This window comes from Bombus affinis, chromosome 4 (assembly GCF_024516045.1).
Source record: "Bombus affinis isolate iyBomAffi1 chromosome 4, iyBomAffi1.2, whole genome shotgun sequence".
Taxonomy (NCBI): domain Eukaryota; kingdom Metazoa; phylum Arthropoda; class Insecta; order Hymenoptera; family Apidae; genus Bombus; species Bombus affinis.
In genome coordinates this window covers 7,787,019-7,807,686 of record NC_066347.1, presented here as the reverse complement: position 1 = coordinate 7,807,686, position 20,668 = coordinate 7,787,019, and the positions used below count along the sequence as shown (strand labels likewise).

Below are 20,668 nucleotides of genomic sequence, written 5' to 3'. Positions count from 1 at the left end.
CATTCCAATTCGGCTGTGGGACTTCTAATAACTTTTGACCTTTTCATTACTGAAAACGTTCGCTTCATGCTTTATGAAACGTGTTTCTAATTTCCAACGACATAGTTACAATGGTAATCGTTGCACTGGATGAAATAACTTTTTATTTCGTGACATTAAATCGTTCATCGCAGTAAATTAAACAATTTCATATTATTTTATGAACTTATCAACGTTATAAGGTATGAGGAACGAATTTATGCACTTCCAAATAAAAACAGTAATGAAGAGGTTAAATATAATATAAATGGTTAGCTCGATAATCTCGTACTCAACAACCGCGCTTTCTACTTTAACGAACGACGTGTTGGTTCCGTTATACATGGTATCCGGTGACTAAATTCTAATCAAGTCACGGTGTAGTGGTGCAACAGTAGCAAATTGGGGATGTTGGAATGTATCGCACGTAACACAAGCTGCAGTTATAATCGAGTGATTAATTTATTCGTATAGAATTAATCATAAATAATTATATATACTTCTCGAGTTAATTCTATTCGACGTTGAAACACGTACGTTCGCCATTACATTTTATCGTAGTATTTTTTTAAATTAATTCTCCTTTCTTTATCCGTCTCTCCTATAATATATTCTTTACGAATGCTTATTTGATTAAATTAGAAATTAAAGTGTTATTGTATCTCCCTGTTTCGCAGCCCCCGACAGTAACAATGGTCCTTGTGAGTATAAAAAAATACTAGTTCTATCGGTCTGCTGTGTTGCACTATACCATGCTCTACCGCACTGCTCTCTATCTTTCTTCATTCTAATATTTTCATGCACGACTTAAACAGTAACAATGAGTTTCTTTCGGCCGCCAGTTTCTCGCGTCGATCTTCGAACGATAAATCCCCACCCTGTCGCTATGCACTGAATTAATACCAACTTCATGACCGGCATACGACGTCATGCAGTAAGTTAGAATAACGGCGAACACCGATCGGGATTTCATACGAGGTATCGATCGTAATTCAAGCGGATGTCGCGATGGTGGAGTCGTTGCGACATAGAAATTTAACTGCGAATTATAGTCTTACGTATATCTATATTTTGCAATCGTATCGACTCACTGAATTTTAGGTAAAAATAATTTTTAGGAACACCTTGAAAATTTTTTGTATACAAATTTTTAGAAGAATCGCTTTCACACGTATCCAATATAAATCTTCTTTTATATATGTTTTATTATCGATCATTTTTGCAGTATTTTTTATTTTTTAAATTGTTGGGAAAGATATCAAAAACACAAGGACCTCGAAGAAACCATTACGCTCGAGAATACACGAGGAATGGTTAAGTGTCAAGAACTGAAAATACCGGAAACTCCGAATCCCAACTCAAACACGCCGGAACCCATATCATCGGACGGCCGAAACTTCCGCTTGCCATACACAGCTTCTATGATTGCACGTCACTTACACAATATCCGGCATCCTTCGCAATTTCTAACCGCTTGTCAATCGATGCACGACACTCTCAAAAGTAAAAAAAGCCATCGCGAAGATGCGAGGCTCAGCAACGATGCAACAATTTAACGGCATGTTGATCCTCTTGTCCGACGTAGAGAACGCTTCTGCTCTGCACTTCTGCTCTCACTTTTACTCATCGTTTTCAACCCAACCGGTCCCATTATCTCATGCAGAAGCAACGAAGCTGCGTGAAAAACGGGTTTGGAGCACAATGTTGCTTTTAAACGCGATACGTGGTTACATCGAGGCCGCAATTCGCCCGGTGATATATCTCGAAACCGCGTTTCAACGCTGCCTTATCGTCGGCACACCATTTTTTTTTCTCTCTCTCTCTCTCTCTCTCTCTATTTTCTCCCCCCTTTCCCCTCGTTCTCGTTTAATTCTCCCGCCTCCCGTAATTCTCTTACGGCTTTCACTCTGTTCTTCGCATGGCGTGCCTGCACCTTACGTCGCGTGCGAATTGGGAAAGATACCGTGCTTGTACCTTAAACGAGCTACAATGCGTGGAAATAGCAAGAAAGGGAACAAGGCGGCTCGTTTGTAACAGGTTGACTACGATACGTGACACTTTCCGCTTGTTCGCTTCTTGAGATCGATCGCAGAACAACGAGAATAGAACGACGTGTAGAGAAATTGCTTTCCATTTTGTGTAACATATTCTTATTCCTCCTTCGATCTATTTTAATCGAGCAAATGAGAATTCTTGCAAATTTTATGGATGCAAATGTTTCGATTGGGATCAAAGGATTGAAGAATGGTAGAAGAATTGGCGAAAGTAAAAAATACGTTGGAGAATACTTGAGATATTTTGAATTTTTTTAAAAGTACATACTTCTTTGTTATAATGAAATAAAGTATATCGTCCAGTTACTTTTTTATTCGACAATGTCCAGGCTTGTCAGAAAATTTATAAAGATCTCAAGAAGCAGTCACGTAATATTGCAACTCCCAAGAGTATATACGTCCATTATAACATTCCAAGGCTCGGTAAACGCTTGCGAGAGAAAAATCGAAAACGTCGAGTTGAATGGAGTCAACCTGTTAAGTTGCACAACGCGCCGTCGTGTTCGAAGGTGCAGACATTCTGGTAGCATCCGCAAATTCATTCACGGTATCCGAGCGTCTTGTATAAACGTGTTTACCACGTGACTTGCATTCACCAATGTTCTCTTCTTGGTGTCCGCGAAACCGAGCAACTCCTTGAATTACCCAGTCACCATCATATAGACGAATAATTAAACCACGTTTCGACACCTCTACATAAAATTTGCGTAAGTTCCGCATTAAGTACAAGCACATCGATAAACTATGCTGCTTCTCAAGATGCTCTTTGGTAAAATATCGTATAAAATGGCACACACACACGCGCGCACATTTACAAAAAAAAAAAAAAATACACACAAGAATGTCGGGCTATTAGTCAGCATCACGAATAAAAAGGAAAAGTTTCTCGGCTTTGTGGACGCTACGCTGCATAGACTGCTTTTGGGTCTACAATCTTCTCTTCGATAAATCAGGTGTAATCTACGTGGTGGACGAGCTGGATTACGAGCAAAAGAAACAGTACGAGCTGACCGTCCGCGCGACGGACAGCGTATCAGGCGTCTACGCGGAGGTACTCGTTAGCATCCTGGTGCTCGACGTGAACGATTGCCCGCCCGAATTCACTCAAGACTCGTACAACATCTCGGTCTCCGAGGCTGCGCCGTTCGGCACTTCCGTGTTGAGAGTCAGCTCCAGAGATAACGACACCGGTAAGCGGTTATTAAATTCAGCTATGCATATTGCTGTCCATTTAATCATGCGCAAGAAGTGGAATGTTCTTAGTTCTTCTATCTGCCTATGTTTGAATTTGAAACACAGGTTTGCATAATATTTGCATATTATGTAATATACTTGCGTTTACTTTGATATATTCATTGGACATCGTAATTTTATGAAACAATCAATATTTTTATTTTATCTTACGGTAACTCAATTATTTTGGTCGGTTGTGATATTGCAGGAACGAATACCTTAATTACAAATATGGTTTTACGATAGTACTACGAGTAAATTTATTTAATATTAAAATTATAAATTCGTCCTGATATTTTATAAATTTCTAAATCCATTTCTTAATCTAGAAAATATTAACGTCCTCTAATATCTTTTAACAATATCATTGTATATTCAACTATATAACTTTACTCGAAAACTTTGCGATATTCGTAATTTTTATCAACAAGATTACACTTATGGACAGTAGCGTATATCGCAGGAAACGCATTGAAAGATCGGATTGGCTTCGTGAAGCTTGAAGGCCCGGCTAAATTTGCAATTAATGTCGAGGCAACGGAAATTCGCTCCCTCTGTCTGTGTATGTCTCATAAATAACGCGAGGCAGTCCTGTTGGAGCAAGATTAATGTTATTGTAATTATTGTGAAGGATGCTCTTAGTGGGTACCGAGGCTGGATTATCGCGATGAAATATACCCCGAGTTGTTACATGATTGTACGAGAATGAGACGAGAAAAAGACGAGAAAAGGATAAATAGAAGCTGATGTTTCTCGTTGAGAGATTTTGTCCAGTGATTTATTTGGAAATTCGCTCACGGTAACTCAGAACTATGTCAGAAGTTGAAACGAAGCTTTAATTGGTTGAACTGATAAAGGAGAAATATTAAACTCATAAAATCCTGAACTGTTCCATGTTTGTTACTTGTAACTATCGTTTATTATCTTAATGGCCGTAGTTTATCAATTTGAGTTCTTAAAACATTCTTCGTACAAAATGTTTTTCTACCATAGTAAAACAGTTGTTCATAAATGATATCAACAGGAAATGTTAATTAAGCTTCGTTCTCGTGTACATGCCATAAATAATTTTCCAGCCATGATATTATTGGAAACTTTATAACATTCATGTAATTTGTAACAACATAAATACATTAATACTTATTGTAGAAACCTTCGTTAACATAGCATGCTCCATTTATATAATTATATGTACACAAATACACATAGATAAAATACTAAACAATCCGAGATTTTAAAAAATCAGATCACCGATATACCAAGAGATGAGCTCAAAAAATGAATACACCCTAAGAACACATACTCTTTACGTATTACGTTCACATGTGTCCCCTATCTGTATTACACCATTCATTCCTATGTAAACATCACCAAATACCATAAACTTTTCTGTGTTTAGACATCAACCAACAGGTTCGCTATGCAATTCAAAACGACACGGAAAACAGCACTGACCTGTTCCACATCGACCCGGAGGAGGGTGTGATCTTCCTGAAGAGATCTCTAGATCACGAGACCCACGAATCGCACCACTTTACGGTGATTGCGATCGATCGCGGTGTACCCAGTCTCTCGAGCACAGCCCATGTCTGGGTGACGGTGATCGACATGAATGACAACCCACCCAAGTTCGAACAACCCTCGTACACTTGCTCGTTGTCGGAACACGCGGAAAGGGGTCAATTCGTGACGGTGGTATCTGCCAGTGACCCGGACTATGTAGACGACAAACTCACATATACGATAGTCGGTGGTAACGAGCAACAAACGTATAACATCGACCAATCCACCGGCATCATTTCGCTGATCAATATGCAAAACTTTGGCGAGAAGAAACTCAGCATGCTGAACGTCTCTGTCACGGACAATGTGTACACCAGCTTCGCAAGAGTCAAGATCGAGATATTGCCTGCTAATAGACACAATCCTACGTTCCCAAACCCTATAGTAGAAGTGACAGTTTTTGAGAATCAGTTGCCTGGCAGATTGGTGACGAGTGTGATAGCCACCGACGAGGATTTCGGGGAATATGGCACGGTGATCTACACGATAGCTTCAGATCTGATGAAGGAGATATTTGACATAAATAGACAAACTGGCGAGATCGTAACTAGAAAGAAGTTGAATCGAGAAGAGCAGAAGTTGTATGAAATACCCGTGATGGCTACTGATGGAGGTGGCAGATCAGGTTTCGTGATCGTTAGGGTGAAAGTTGGGGATGAGAATGACAATTCGCCCGTGTTTCTGCTGAGAGAATACAAAGCCAGTATTCATGGAAATTTGACTACTAATACGCCGTTCCTGAAGGTGAAAGCTCAGGATGCTGACGAGGATGACGCTGCGAGGATTGTTTATTCGATATACGAACTGCAGACTTCGGAAGCGAAAGCGTTATTTGGAATTAACCCTGATACTGGAGCGTTGTTCCTTCAAAAGAGTGCTATGCCATGGGGTAAGTTCTGCTATATTCTATTGCTCATTTTATTTTCATTGACGTATTATATGACATCATTAATCGTTAAAATTATATTTCTTCATTTTTAATATTGTACCAAACATAAGAAATTTTTGTATAATTAAAATTTCTGGTCGAATCATAAAAGAATTGTACCGATAATGATCACAGTACCGCAACATGTTGGATTATTATCTATCTAATATTTTAGAAAATCAACTATTTGAGCTCTTCATTCGGGCGGAAGACAAGGGCGGAGCGACAACACATCACGCTGACGTTCCCCTCAGCATTTACATAATGGGACCGCAAGATATTCCACCTCTGTTTGAACGAAAAGAGGACAAATTCTTTATATCAGAAGCGTCTCCTATTGGAACACCTATAACAAGGCTGAAAACCGTGACCAACACTACAGTCACATACAGAATAGTTTCTGGAGACGAAGATTCTCCACTTTTTATGATCGATGCTCATGGACAAATTACTTTAGTTAAACCTCTGGATCGAGAACTGAAGGATAATCATTTGATCGGAGTCCTCGCTGAAACAGACTCGAGTCCTCCATTGACAGCTCTAGCTGAAATTTCGCTCCAGGTGTTGGATGAAAATGATCATGCTCCTAAATTCGAAAGTAATCCTTATGGTATCAGTCTGGCGGAGAATATAGAGGAAGGAACATCAATTTTGAAAATTATCGCGCACGATGAGGATCTGGGTAGCAATGGAGAGGTTCGATATTCCTTTGGCTCGGATATTGGCGAACTGGCAAATGTCTTCACTGTAGATACGTACACCGGGTGGATATCGACACTGGTTCTACTTGATAAGGAAAAGCAACCGGAATATAAGTTTCAAGTACGTTTAATTAAGAATTAAAAATTTGTCATAGACAGTTTTTACTATTTTCTATAGAGTGTTTGATAGGTCAGTTATTTAATAAAAAAATATTCTGAACATAACGAGAATCTCTTTTCCTTTTATAATTTTCAAAGTAAAATTAAAATTAAGATTTCTCAGGATTAAGAAAAAAAGAAAGAAATTTATTATAATACTTAATATACATTTTTGTCGTGTCTAGGTGGTCGCTACCGACAATGGAAATCCAAAGCACTTCGCAAGGACTTCTGTGCACGTAAAGCTAAAGGATTACAACGACAATCCTCCCGCGTTCGTAGACGATCGTTACGAAGCAGCGGTGAACGAAGACGCTCTACCAGGGACGGTCGTAGTGAAGTTAATCACCATGGACAAAGATTCGGACGTAAATACACCCATAGAATTCTACATAACGTCCGGCGATTCGAGATCTCAGTTCCAGATTAGATCAACTGGCGAAGTATACGTGGCAAAGGCTCTAGACCGGGAAACGATCGATCGTTATGAGCTCGAAATAGTCGGTACCGACGGCAAATACGTCTTCAAGACGCGTGTAACGGTGCAAATACTCGACGTGAACGATAATCCACCATATTGCCTCAGGTATCGTTATCGAGAGATCCTGTCTGAGGGATCGCATCCTGGCACGTACGTGCTCACTGTTCTGGCCACTGATTACGACGACGAACCGAATGCCAAGTTGCGCTTCTATTTAACCGGCGACAATAACGACAAATTCTCATTGGACAAAGAGACAGGCGTATTAAAGACGGTCGGTCAACTGGACCGGGAAACTCAAGCGAAATATTCGCTCACAGCGCATGTACAGGATAGAGACAAACCATCTTGGGAATGCTCCTCTCAGCTAGAAATTCTGGTCTCAGATTTAAACGATAACGCACCGAAATTTACTATGCAGACGTATAGCGCTACACTGCCTGAAGACGTCGAGGTCGGTACCTTAGTAACCAAAGTACACGCCACGGACAATGACATCGGCATTAATCGTAAGATCAGATATGAATTCATCGATTCTGCCGATGGTCACTTCCTCATCGCAGCGGACAGCGGCATCGTTACGCTTGGGAAGCCGTTGGATAGAGAAACGAAAGCCATGTACAACGTAACTATACAGGCAGTTGATCAGGGCACCCCTCAATTGATGAGTGTGACTTCGTTAATTGTCAACGTGCAGGATATTAATGACAATCCACCAGAATTCGCGTCGAAAGTCTATTTCTCAAAAGTTCCTGAGATCTATGCAGTTGGAACGGAAGTAGCTCGAGTTCTTGCAACGTCTAAGGATACTGGAGTCAATGCTGATGTTTACTATTCGATCGTTGGCGGAAATGAACATAAGAAGTTCCAGATAGATGCCCGTAGTGGCGTGATTACTATTGCGGAGCAATTAGATTTCGAACGTGCCAGAGATTATTTCTTGACCATCCAAGCTATAGATGGAGGCATTCCGCCTTTGAGTAATCACGCTACGGTGAATATTACCGTGATCGATAGCAATGACAACGCGCCGATATTCAGCGAAGTTTCATACAGAGCTTCTATACGGGAAGACGCAAAGATTGGAGAAAAAGTTACGCAGGTAAGCCTTATACTTATATATAAAAAATATATAAAATATATATAAAATACAGCTTATATATAAAAAAACAATTGATTGAATAATTGCTTCTATTGCACAGCTTTTACATATAATAAAATGAACGAAAATTTTAATGAACTTAATATTTTAGAAATAAATTTTAAAATAAAAAGGAATCGAATGACGAGATGAATTTCGAATAATTTAAATATTGTTTTAACTATACGCTAACTGTAAACTAATTTCATATTATAATGAATGTATCAGGTATTCGCAAACGACTTGGATAGCGAAGAGAACGGGAACGTGTCTTATTACATCGAACGAGGTGACAGGCAGAAGCAATTCTCGATCGATGAGAAAACAGGACAAATTACTGTCGCCGCACCATTGGATCGCGAAGAAGTCAGTATAAATCATACGCACCATTCATTATATATCTTAATGCGGTTGTAAGACATTTCGAATGCAATCTACAACGCGATATTTCATGTTTCCAGATCGGTAATTACGTGTTGGAGGTTCACGCCCGTGACAGCGGCATACCTAGGCTATCCAGCTTCGTGATGGTAAACATCGAGATTCTAGATGCAAATGACAACCCGCCGCTATTCTCCCTCTCAAATTATACCGCAGTAGTGCAAGAAGACAAGCCCCTTGGCCACACCGTATTACAATTCGTGGTCACAGATGCAGATATTGAACCGAACGCCGCTCCATACACCTTCGACTTCCGATCCGGGAACGAGGGTGACGCGTTCAGATTAGAGCAGGATGGTACACTGCGAACTGCTACCAAATTCAACAACAGGGTCAAAGATAAATACGAGTTGCACATACGCGTCTTTGACAACGGAAGCCCACCTCTCTATTCCGACGCATGGGTCGTGATCAAAGTGATCGAGGAATCCCAGTATCCTCCGGTAATTACGCCTCTAGAGGTGGTTATTAATTCCTACATGGACGAGTATCCTGGTGGGATCATCGGAAGGGTTCACGCAACTGATCAAGATCAATATGACACGCTTTCGTACAGTTTGGTTCCATCGTCTCCTATCCCCAACGACCTCTTCAAAATTGACAAAATTGATGGCACTTTGGTTGCTCTTCCGCGTCTCGATGTTGGCGAATACAGGATAAACGTCAGTGTAACGGATGGAAAATATCATTCGCATTCTATCGTTAAAGTAAATGTTGATTTGGTAACGGAAAAGATGTTGGAGAATTCTGTAATTGTAAGATTCAGAGAAGTCAGTCCGGAAGACTTCATACTAAGTCATCGTAAGGGATTCATTAGAACCGTGCGCAACGCGATGAACTGCAGATTAAAGGATATCGTTATTATCAGCGTCCAACCTTCTACAGACGAAGTGAATCTAATTAAATCTCGCACTATTCGCCAAACCGTTCACAACGATCTGGACCTCCTATTCGCGGTGAAGAAGAGCTCTACACCTTTGGGATCACCGACCTTTTATGGGTCTGAAAATATACGGGAGGCATTAAATCAGCGTATCGAAGAACTCGAAGAATCGACGAAATTAGTCGTGGAAGAAATAGTTAGATTTAAATGTAACAAAGAATACTGCGTTTATGGGGATTGTCAAGACAAAATTGTTCTTGACATCACACAAATAACACCTGTAGCTACTGACGTAATGAGTTTCGTGTCTCCGCGACACAGACACAAGATGGAGTGCAGTTGCAAAGAAGGATATGCCGGAAATCATTGCGAGGTAGTCGTCAACGAATGCGCCAGAGATCCTTGTCCACTGTTTAAAGTCTGCATTCCCGATTCTTCGGTCCAAGGATACTCATGTCAATGCCCTGAAGGTTTTGCTGGGCAAACCTGCGACATTGACATCTCCAAGTGCCATGACGAGTCTTGCTACATTCCACGAAACCCTATATCGTTTAGTGGCAAGAGCTATGCTCGTTATAGGATCGATAAAGCCCTCATCAAACAGACTATCGAGGACCGTCTCAGTTTATCTTTGAGGATCAGAACAGTGCAATTGACCGGAAACTTGATGTATGCAGCTGGCAAGATCGATTACAATATACTAGAAGTCGTGAATGGAGTTGTTCAATACAAGTTCGATCTTGGCAGCGGAGAAGGTTTGGTTCGCGTGAGCAGTGTATACGTGAGCGATGGGCAGTGGCACGAGATCCAACTAGAACGAGAAAGCAACAGCGCCAAGTTGACCGTTGATGGAAAGCACGTAGCTCATGGATCTGCACCTGGTATCAACGATATCCTGAATCTTCAATCTGATGATCTTTACTTGGGTGCTGAAGTTAGACAACATCCATCAGTTTTGGGCTTCGAGGATGTTCAACGTGGCTTCATAGGATGTATGGATGATGTCAGAATCGCCAGAGTATCGGTACCGTTACATATGAGTGGCGCTAGCAGTGTCGCTGTCTTAAAACGCTTTGCAAATGTGGAATTCAGCTGCGACGCTGCAACGGTTTTAGTGCCCCCAGGAATCTGTGGTTCACAGCCCTGTCAGAATGGTGGAACATGTAAAGATTCTGGTGGCGACAACTATGAATGCCAATGTCACAGCAGATTTGCAGGGCTCGCTTGTGAAATTGATACCGATCCTTGCGCCTCTTCACCCTGTCTCTACGGTGGTCGTTGCAAAGTCGTACCAGAAGGAAGTGACTTCACTTGCGAATGTGTTGGACCAAGTCTGAGTGGGAAACGCTGCGAATTCGGAAGATATTGCAGCCCGAACCCGTGCATTCACGGTGGAGTTTGCGAGGAAGGCAATAATGGTCCGATATGCAAATGCCAAGGATTCATGGGAGAACGTTGCGAAACAGACGTTAATGAATGCGACGCCAATCCCTGCACAAATGGAGGAACCTGCGTGAACGAAATAGGGACCTATAGATGTATCTGTCCTCCTAATATGACCGGACTAAATTGTGGAAATCCAGCGTATTCTACACCAATTATATCGAGCCACTTTAAAATCACATGGGAGCAGTTAATGTGGATTGGCGTTGCAGTAATAGTAAACATATTCCTGATCACCATATTCCTCGCCTTCCGACGGATCAGGATGAAGCGCACGAGAGCACGGGCGAATAACATCAACAATGAGACCAGGAAGCAAATTGTTTTAAATTCAGCGCGACCTCATGAGCACGAGTTCAAACGGAGCTCAAAATTGAGCAACCTGGAAGTGATACAGGTATCGTATCTAAATCAGAGAAATAAATATACTTGTTTGATTTGTCAGCACTTAAGAGAGAAGACCGCATGCTTTTAATCATACCTCGATCGTACGCCAATGATAGACGATTTTTCTTTTTTTATTTTTGCCTTTTTTTTCTAATGGCGTTCTTTTTCTTGATTTGCGATCATCAGCCGATATTCCCTCTCCTGCGAGTGATGCGTGCATTGAGTTTAAGGTTTTTCGTGTGATTCTTTTTTGCAGAGAGAACCTCCCCAATGCCCTCCTAGACCCGCTTCCTATACTCCCAGCTCGAACAACGAGCCAGCCGCGTACGGTAACTCGGCAGCGGTGGCACTAAATAATCTAGACACGCTGCGAAGTTATGGCAGCGCCGGTGACGAGCTGGAGAATTTCCCGCCAGATTATTTGAGAAACCTAAATCGCAGCACACCTGTGCCCCCTCCGTCCTTAACCCTCGCTAACCCAGTCGGCGGAAACGCTACAGGCAGCGACACGGATAGTCTTCATAAGCCGAGCTGGCAAGAGCAGATGCAACTAGCTTCCTTCATCACGGATACGACAAAGATAAAAAATGGTGAGTAGTATGCGTCGCTGATTGCCCCGATTCATCGTAGCTTCTTACTTTTGTTTTCGCTTGTCGCATGCATTCGTGGGTGGAATTTATAGCTTGATCCATTGACTCGATCTCTCTTTTACTTATCCTATTCTCTGTGGTTCCTACTTATTTCTATCTCTCCCTTGTTTCTCTCGTTTAATCATTTCGTCGAACTTTCTCACCTTCCTTTATCGCCATTTTACGCCTTTGTCACTATCTTACATTCTACTTCTCGTTCTTCTGTCTGTTTCTCTTAATCGTTTCCCTCTTCTTAATACGAATGTCCGGAAACGTATGCTGACTTGGGCGTGTAGCGAATCGAATTAACATTGGTGTATCGTATTGTGTGCGCTAACAGACCTGAAACGAGCGAGCCCAGTGGTACCGGAGCTGACCACTGGAGGACTTCTACTAAATCCTTCTCGACGCGTGCCTCATGGAGGTGGGACCTCCGTTGCCTCCATGACGTCCATCGAGGATGATCCTCGTATAGTCGGTGGTAAGTCGAGATAGTAATGCCTGAAAGAACAGCCGAATACCTAAGGATACACATTTTGATATTTGGGTCGCTTCGCTTGTCGCTATCTCTTCTCTATCGGCTAGATTCTATTTTATTTATTTATTTTTTTTTTACCCTTTATATAATACCAGGCAGACACTCCGCTTCCTTCTCTCTCTCTCTCTCTCTCTCTCTCTTTCTCTCTTTCTCTCTCTTACTCTCACTCTCACTTTCTTCTTTTCTCTCTTTCTCACTCTCGACTCCGTATCGCGACGTCAGATCGTCGCATGTAGCGTGTCGGAGTACAGTTGTTGTCTGCAATGCTTTTAGGGTATCACTGGGATTGTTCAGACTGGGTCAGGCCAAGCCAAAACCCCTTGCCTAATATCACGGAGGTGCCTGGAAGCGAAGTACCAGACTCGTCCAGCTTCCACAGCAATGAGAGTAACGAATCAAACACTCATCAGTTACCGTCAGGTGAGTACGCGACTGCATGTTTCGCAGTACAATTGCTTCCACTCGCGGCTAGTTGGAACAGTTTTAGTTCATTATGTCTGTAGACATATTATATGTAAGATAATATTAGGCGAGGCTATCGAATCTTTTGTTTCCTTTAAACGATTTGTCGTCTTAAATGGATAGTAGCTGCAGAAAGGGATGCATGTGACATAGCACTAAGGTAGACTTGGTGGTTTGTCTTTTTAACCTTCGATTGGTAGGGTGTAATATTTGTAATAAATCTTTATAATATCCAATGAAATTGATCTGTGACGTCAATTGTCTCCCCCTTTTTTTTCTCAGAGAGCTGCTTAGTATTTAATTCAATTGTCAATTATGAATGAATGGCGTTATTAAAATAACGAAATGTATTCGTTTTAGTGCACGGCTCTGTAGATCCAGCGAGGGACATCGAGACGTTGAACGAAGATCAAGAATCAGAGTACGTCGGGGACTCGGAATGCGGGACTGAATTTTCTGAGCAGTATCAGTGCGCGGAAACGCAACGTTTAAATCCCTTGGATAGCGGCGGCGAGGGAGAATACAAATATAAAGGTTCCGAAAGTTATCTCCGTCATCCGAACTCTTATCTACCGCATTACAACATCCACACGGACACGGAGAACGAAACAAATCCTTTGAATGGACGTCTTAGTACTTTAGAATCCGACGAGGAGGAAGACGATGTAGTGCCTTATGGTTTCCCAAGCACCCGACGCAACCGATGCCACAAGGGAGACGAGGTCGATGAGATCGGTTCGGTAATCACCACGCTCGAAGAGAGAAATTCATTATTGGGCGGTGCAACCAGCAACAGCGACTTATCAACCAACTTATGCGAAATTGACGATTCCGAATACGAGATCGCCGATCAAAAGAGCAATGGCCGCTTGTGGTTGTCGGGGAATGGTATCACGCAGACCTCGGTGTGACAAACAGTGGTGCCACGACTTGAGAACAGACTGATCGTGTTTTTTTGTGCTTCTTGAACAAAGACAGTGCGAATGTTATGTGAATATACGACGAAAAAATATTGTACATACGTATTATCGAATCAGAGGTAGAGAGAAAGATAGGAGGTCTGTACAGAGGCAGCTATGAATATAAGGAAATTGATGAATATGAGCTAATTAAAGAACGGTATGGAAATAATCACATACTGAGCCAACGGTGTGCGCCGTTCGCACATCGTACCTCAAATCTCCTATGTAGGTAGAGCTTAGGTACTCTAACGTACTTAATTCAGCGATCCTCGAAACAATTCTATTGAGCCGCAAGTATGAAAATGAACGTACATGTATCTGGGAACAATTATTGTTTTCATACGACACTTACGTTATATATTTCATGGTAATTAAAATAGGGCCATTTAACGAATTGGTAAGGAGTTGGTTACAAAACATTGCATATATCGAAGACGCATTCATTTTATAGACAAGTTACATTCTGACGATTTTATGATATATGGACCATTAGGAGTTTCGTTTAACGGTAAAACATCTTTTCAATTCTACCAGAGGGGATGAGGTTTAGTAAAAAAAAATATATAATATACATATGTATATGTATACAATATTAAAAATATATGTATACATATATATCGTGACAACTATACGCAACTATTACGAGTAAGAAATTATCTTGATTAAGAATAAAATTTGTTACTTGAGAGAAGTAAATTTAATCACGACCGCGTTGTCAGACCAATGACTATTATTTAATGATCTATCGTTTAAATTTAAAACTTATCCACAACTATAATTCCACTGCAAAAAAATACATAGGTACATTTATGTATTTTTACTATTTGCTAACCGACTTTATTTTGGTTACGTACGAAATAAACAGAAGGACTACTTAATAATATAGATATAAGTACAGCATAGTCTAGTGAGTAAATGAATTGACTCTAGTGAAAAAAACAATGCTCTGCTTCTAGGGCGAATATATGTGCATGTCTGCTGGCGTTTACTGCAGCAAAGCACAATAGTTAAAGAGATATGAAATATTTTTACTGTGATGATAATAATGTTTATACAATGATCAAATACTATGACTTGTATGATAATGATTGTAATATTCACTATCCAACGTTTTTTAAAAGAAAAGAAATTAAGGAATCGCGGAATATAGTATTCCATTTCCGCGCGTACGTATTGCTAAGTCAATGTTCTATTCGTTTAACTGCATCTATTTTATTTTCCCTCTCTTCTTTTCTCATTTCTTATTTCGAACTTTTCCTTCCATTAGTCACCATCAGTTCAACAGACATAACTGCATATATGGTGCTACTACTTACATCACGCTTTAACATTTTTATCTACTCGATAAGACTGCTCAGCAATGTGGATCGTACGCAATTCATCGACACTCTTATTATGAATTACATAGTTCTCACGCTGTTATTTTTCATCATGAAAATCTGTCCAAGTAACGATAATGAAACATTTTTTGAACTGCCAACTTAATAATAAATGCCGTACGAACAAAGGTATTTCCCTTGATTAATTTGTGTAGTTAAGCGTGACACACAAAGGGTCAAGAAACTGTTATTTCTGTGCCTAATGTCTTTTAAATACCGTGTACTTCCATACAAGATACGTTTTCTTTCCGTTGGACAAATTTTAGCGGCAGCTTAATTAGGAGAGGTGTACACTTTCTTTTTATACATGTAGAATTCTACTGGCAAATTTATTGTTTATGTTCCTGTTCTGTAAAGAATGCTAGCCATCTTATTCTACATTTAGTGGGATAAATCAGTAAATCACGTTAATAATAATGTGAAACAGGGTGACATATTCTTTTTTTGTTTTGACCAAGAGGAAAAGAAAATTGTCTTCTTCTTATATAAGTTTGAAACAGCTGTGCCTCTCCTTTCTGAAATTTCAATGCAATTACTTACACGGATACAATTGAACATAGACAATTTATTCTATATTAGAATGAAATATATAAGAATACTGTACAGTTTTAACTTAACAAATTGTATCAGAATCAACATCAACACGCAATGAAAATTTCAGTTTGCGTCGAAGCACAGCGAGGTTCGTAACTGTTAAGATTAGTTTTATATTTTACGGATTAACAATGAAGACATATTGGTTAAAGACTGTAAACTGATGCGGATGAAACGAGATCATCCATTTATAAATATTGTACCAATCAGTTTATAATCACGTGGACGTTACAAAATATTTGGTTGTAAAGATAAAAATGAGGGAGCGCAATATTTTATAGAAGTTCTGACCGATTAGCGATATTAGGGTTTGGATGAAACGTTTTCGTAAAGTAGGATTTAATAATTTCGCACTATTAATGGTTTAAGCAATCGGAATTGATCGAAACGAATATATTTCATTTGTGTGCGTTTACTTTTTTTATTTTTCGAACTACTTATTATGGATCTTTATACTTGATTATAACTTATAAAATAATAAATAGTTCCACTTATTTCTTATTTTATTGTAACTTGCCATAATTATACGACAATGAAGAATGTAGGAAATTAAACACGAGAAAGATGTGGGTACAACTTCCAAATTCACCGCAACTTAGCCCTGCTAATAGGATACATATCGATATCATGAAATCCTTCAAACAATGAGGAACTTGACTTGTTATAATTAGAAGGCTATAATTAATTTGTACAAGATCAACCTATTGTAATAAATAATACAATCTTGCCTATGTTTTCTCTTATTATATTAGTTCCAAAACCATTAGCACACGAAGTATAAAAGTATAGAAGTCACTATGCCATTACCAGTCTCAAATGATTCCTTTCCATATCTCAGTTTATTAATTAAGATGAATGGAACAATGAAAGTAATAAAATACATAAAATTATTCTATAATAAATATGAATATGAAAATGACAAATATAAATGATAATACAATGAATCTTTTCCCTTTTGAAAAAATAGGTTTTAATCATAGAAAATTCTACAATGGCCAATTGTTTTATTTGAAATGTTCATATATACAACATATTGCTAACTTATTAAACAATATTTTTGCAAATAGTTTATGTAAATTAATGTTCCTCTAATGCTGCAATCAGCAATTTATTCAGAGACGCTAATAATATACGTGGGTTATCAATTAAACCAGCTTCTACCATACTGTTCGTGAATAACTGAAACAGATTAAGAAGAGATTTAGAACACATAAAATCCGAGGCTATCAAAAATAACATAATAGATCATAACATAATACCTGTTCTATGAGAAGATCTGCTAATTTTGTATTGGTGTTCATTAATTGGCAAAGCTTTTTAATGAGGGAATGATTAGGATTTATTTCCAAACATGGCTGAAGCAAGGAGTAAAGCATTTCACCTTCTATTTGACGTGTTTGTAGGCGGTTAAAGTGTCTTGCACTTGCCATCTCTGGAACTGTAATAACACACGGATGTGACTCAAGTTGAGTCGTTGTTTTAATGTCATGAGCCTTTCCGCGCAAAATTTTCTTCATATATGTTATAAGTTTGTCAATTTCACCTTTATTAATAATACCTAGACAAGAAAAAATATTAAAATAGAATAATTTAATACAAATTCGAAAGCCATTCAGACATATCACGTACCAGGACTATCACATTTTGAATCACGTAACTCATCTTCAATAGAAGTTAACTTATGCGAGTTAAACTCTTTTAAGTGTAAGAAAATCACATCGTCATACGCTTCATAGCAAAATAGTACTTCAATATTCCGTTTCTTTAGAGATTCGTAATATGGTGATTGTTCAGCTAAGCTTCGGCTAAAATTAAGAAGTAAATATAAATATTGCCATAATAATTTATAGTAGGGAAAAGTAATTAACGTACCTTGGTGCTAATAGATAATAGATCTTCTCTTGACTAGAAGGCATTCGTTTGCAGTAATCTTCTAGATTTATTAATTCCTCTGGTGGCATTGCAGATGATTGGAATCGTAAGAGTTTAGCGATTTTTTCCTAATAAACAATAGCACAAGAACCAAACAAAGAGATATATAATAAAAACTATTACAGAAGCGATGAAAATAATATCTACATATATTAGTAAAAAAGATATATATATGTTACCTTTTCTGTTTGAATATCAGTACTTACAATACCTTCTTTTAAAAAGATATTGTAATCTTTATAAAATTTGTTGTAATCTTCAGTATATTTCTGAGATTTTTCATTCAAAAATTTTAAGATTCGCGTGGTTAGAACATTACGTAATTTCCTACATTAAAAGTTAAAATAAATAAATCAAATTAAAATGATTACAACCATTCATATAACATTACATATTTTAATCAACTTTTGTCTTACCCAATTAAAGCACTATTCTGCAATAATTCACGACTTAAATTAAGAGGAATATCTTCAGAATCAACTACTCCTTTGATGAAACGCATCCATTTTGGCAAAATATTTTCGGCCTTATTGTTAATTAAAACTTTACGGCTATATAACAAAACCCCACTTGTTTCACCTTTCGTGAAATCAAATAATGGTGGCTTTTGTTCTGGGAAATATAATAACGCCCTTATATTAAGTGGAACATCGGTCGAGTAATGTAATATGAATCGCGGAGCATCGAAACAGTTCCCAATAAACCTATAGAACTCATTATGTTGTAATGGTGTAATATCTTTTGGATCAAGCATCCATAATGGCTAAAAGAATACATATAGCTACACAATCCAATATAAAATATCCTGGGAAATGTAATCATTTCTTCTATCATACCTGCAGGGTATTAACTCTTTTGCCATTAACATAAATAGGACTACTGATAAAGTTGCTGTACTTCATGATGAGACCTTCGAAATATTAATAGATTAATCAATAATCTAAAAATAAATAAACGTATGAAAATGTTTAAACCGCATACTATTAATTGTGTTGTCATCGCTATAATTCCGGCAGTCGAGATTCAAGTGTATAACAACTTTAGTTCCAGGTTGAACTCCCTCAGCCTTTGAGATTTTAAATGTATCAGAACTGAATAATAATTTATGTTTTAATAATATATACATATACCTTACCATATTTCATAAAAGCAAACATTTTTAATTATTAAATTATTTATTAAAAAGTACTCTTTTTACCCATCAGAAATCCAGCAAAAGCCTTCAGCATCTGGTGCATATGATTTTGTAAACACTTCTACTTTATCAGCAACCATAAAAACACTATAGAAGCCAACTCCAAATTGCCCAATAATTTGTGACATATCACCAGTATCTTGTTTCTCTTTTAATTTTTCTAAGAAAGCCTATATTAAAGAAAAATTTACATGATAAAATAAAAAGTTTCTGTGTAATATGGCTAAAATTGTAAAACATATGTAGTATATAATTAATTCATTTTAATTGGTATTGTTAATTATACTTACTCTAGAACCAGATCTAGCTATAGTTCCCAGATTTGATACCAGTTCTTCATAAGTCATACCAATTCCTGTATCCTGAATTATAAGTGTTCTATTTTGTTTATCAGTACCAATATGAATTTCCAAATTTCTGTCACCAATAATATCTGCAGCTTTAGAATCACTTAAGCGCATATATCTTAATTTTTCAAGTGCATCACTTGCATTAGAAATTAATTCACGTAGAAATACCTTTAAATCAAAGTAAAAGAGGAAAATATTTTGTGATTAAATGTTTATTTCCTAGAAATTAGGTAACATTAAGATAATAGCATAAGATAAAGGCAATGTTACCTCTTTATTTGAATACAAGGACTTTGCAACAATTTGTAAAAGCATCTGTGTTTCTGACTGGAATTCATGTTTGACTCCTTCCTCTAAAAAAATTAAAAGGTGTTATATAAAAAATATATCTTGAATATTACACGTGCAAATACCTGTAGGTTTTTCCACATCTCTTATAATATTATGAGTTTCTGTGGTTTGTGTCGCTGCCTGAGAAGAATAGCTTTGTGCCAGAGTGTCAGCTATACCTATACATTCAAAAATCAATTATTTTGTGTATATAGAAGGTAATTATATAAATATTATATTAAATTCATATTATAGGATTAAGGAAAACATGTTCACATAACCTTAAAATGTACGCAATTAAAAAAATAATATAGAAATGAAAATTATATGACGTGAAAAATACACAAACCTAAAAACCGCTGACATTGTTTTCCTAAAATTCGTCTTTCGCTGCTAAGACTTAACGGTCTTGTAAGGTTTCTTCCGAATTTAATCGCAAACCTCAATCTATGAACGGTAGACATAGCCATGCTTTCGAAATTACTAGAACGCTGCTAACATTGACATCGCACGGAATTGGTCCAAAGCCAGGCGCTTACCGGCGATTCAAAAACGTGCGGTAAAACGCTCCATGGTACCACGAGCACATACATATAAGATTTTGGTCATTTGGTTGATCATTTTCACACGAGAAGAATTGTTTTAGCTCCATTGGTCGAGTAACAGAATTAAATTATTGTAAAATGATACAATTACACAAATTATTACACATAAGTTGTAAAATTGTACAATTATTGTAAGCTTACCAATAAACAAAACGTTTAATTATATAAAATCCTTCCAACATCCATAATCCTTAAATCCTGTCCAATTCCTATTAGTTTAAGGAATAAATTATTAAAAAATGATCAAGAAGTTCGAGAAA

At 38.1% G+C, this 20,668-nt stretch overlaps 2 protein-coding genes across 11 annotated transcripts in view; one reads left to right on the top strand and one right to left on the bottom strand.

Annotated features, from left to right (window-relative positions):
* The window catches only part of LOC126915819 (fat-like cadherin-related tumor suppressor homolog), a 509,971-nt gene extending 493,244 nt beyond the window's left edge, over window positions 1-16,727 (top strand). For 4 of the 10 annotated variants that reach the window (XM_050720847.1, XM_050720848.1, XM_050720842.1 and 1 more), the window contains 11 exons: window positions 696-719; window positions 3,026-3,262; window positions 4,705-5,757; window positions 5,972-6,618; window positions 6,842-8,239; window positions 8,507-8,644; window positions 8,740-11,442; window positions 11,689-12,022; window positions 12,402-12,542; window positions 12,873-13,019; window positions 13,422-16,727. In XM_050720847.1, the coding sequence (XP_050576804.1) occupies window positions 696-719; window positions 3,026-3,262; window positions 4,705-5,757; window positions 5,972-6,618; window positions 6,842-8,239; window positions 8,507-8,644; window positions 8,740-11,442; window positions 11,689-12,022; window positions 12,402-12,542; window positions 12,873-13,019; window positions 13,422-13,972 (7,373 nt within the window). In that variant the 3' untranslated portion in view covers window positions 13,973-16,727. The remainder of the gene's footprint in view (window positions 1-695; window positions 720-3,025; window positions 3,263-4,704; window positions 5,758-5,971; window positions 6,619-6,841; window positions 8,240-8,506; window positions 8,645-8,739; window positions 11,443-11,688; window positions 12,023-12,401; window positions 12,543-12,872; window positions 13,020-13,421) is intronic. The other 6 variants (XM_050720849.1, XM_050720846.1, XM_050720845.1 and 3 more) reach the window with 5 other exon arrangements.
* Window positions 16,728-16,980: 253 nt separating this feature from the next.
* On the bottom strand, window positions 16,981-20,318 carry LOC126915833 (heat shock protein 75 kDa, mitochondrial). The gene is made up of 13 exons (XM_050720928.1): window positions 20,153-20,318; window positions 19,887-19,982; window positions 19,744-19,826; window positions 19,414-19,641; window positions 19,127-19,293; window positions 18,910-19,019; window positions 18,765-18,838; window positions 18,345-18,691; window positions 18,108-18,255; window positions 17,869-17,996; window positions 17,626-17,801; window positions 17,256-17,554; window positions 16,981-17,175 (listed from the first exon to the last, which is right to left on the bottom strand). Exons 1-13 carry the CDS (start codon window positions 20,271-20,273, stop codon window positions 17,074-17,076), a joined length of 2,079 nt encoding a protein of 692 aa, XP_050576885.1. The 5' UTR covers window positions 20,274-20,318; the 3' UTR covers window positions 16,981-17,073.
* Window positions 20,319-20,668: the final 350 nt, after the last annotated feature.

Coding starts and splice junctions, on each gene's coding strand:
- LOC126915833 (XM_050720928.1), bottom strand. CDS start 20,273: ATGGCTATGTCTACCGTTCATAGATTGAGGTTTGCGATTAAATTCGGA. Junction 19,983..20,152: donor ACAATGTCAGCGGTTTTTAG/GTTTGTGTATTT, acceptor TTGAATGTATAG/GTATAGCTGACACTCTGGCA. Junction 19,294..19,413: donor TAGCTAGATCTGGTTCTAGA/GTAAGTATAATT, acceptor TCTTTAATATAG/GCTTTCTTAGAAAAATTAAA.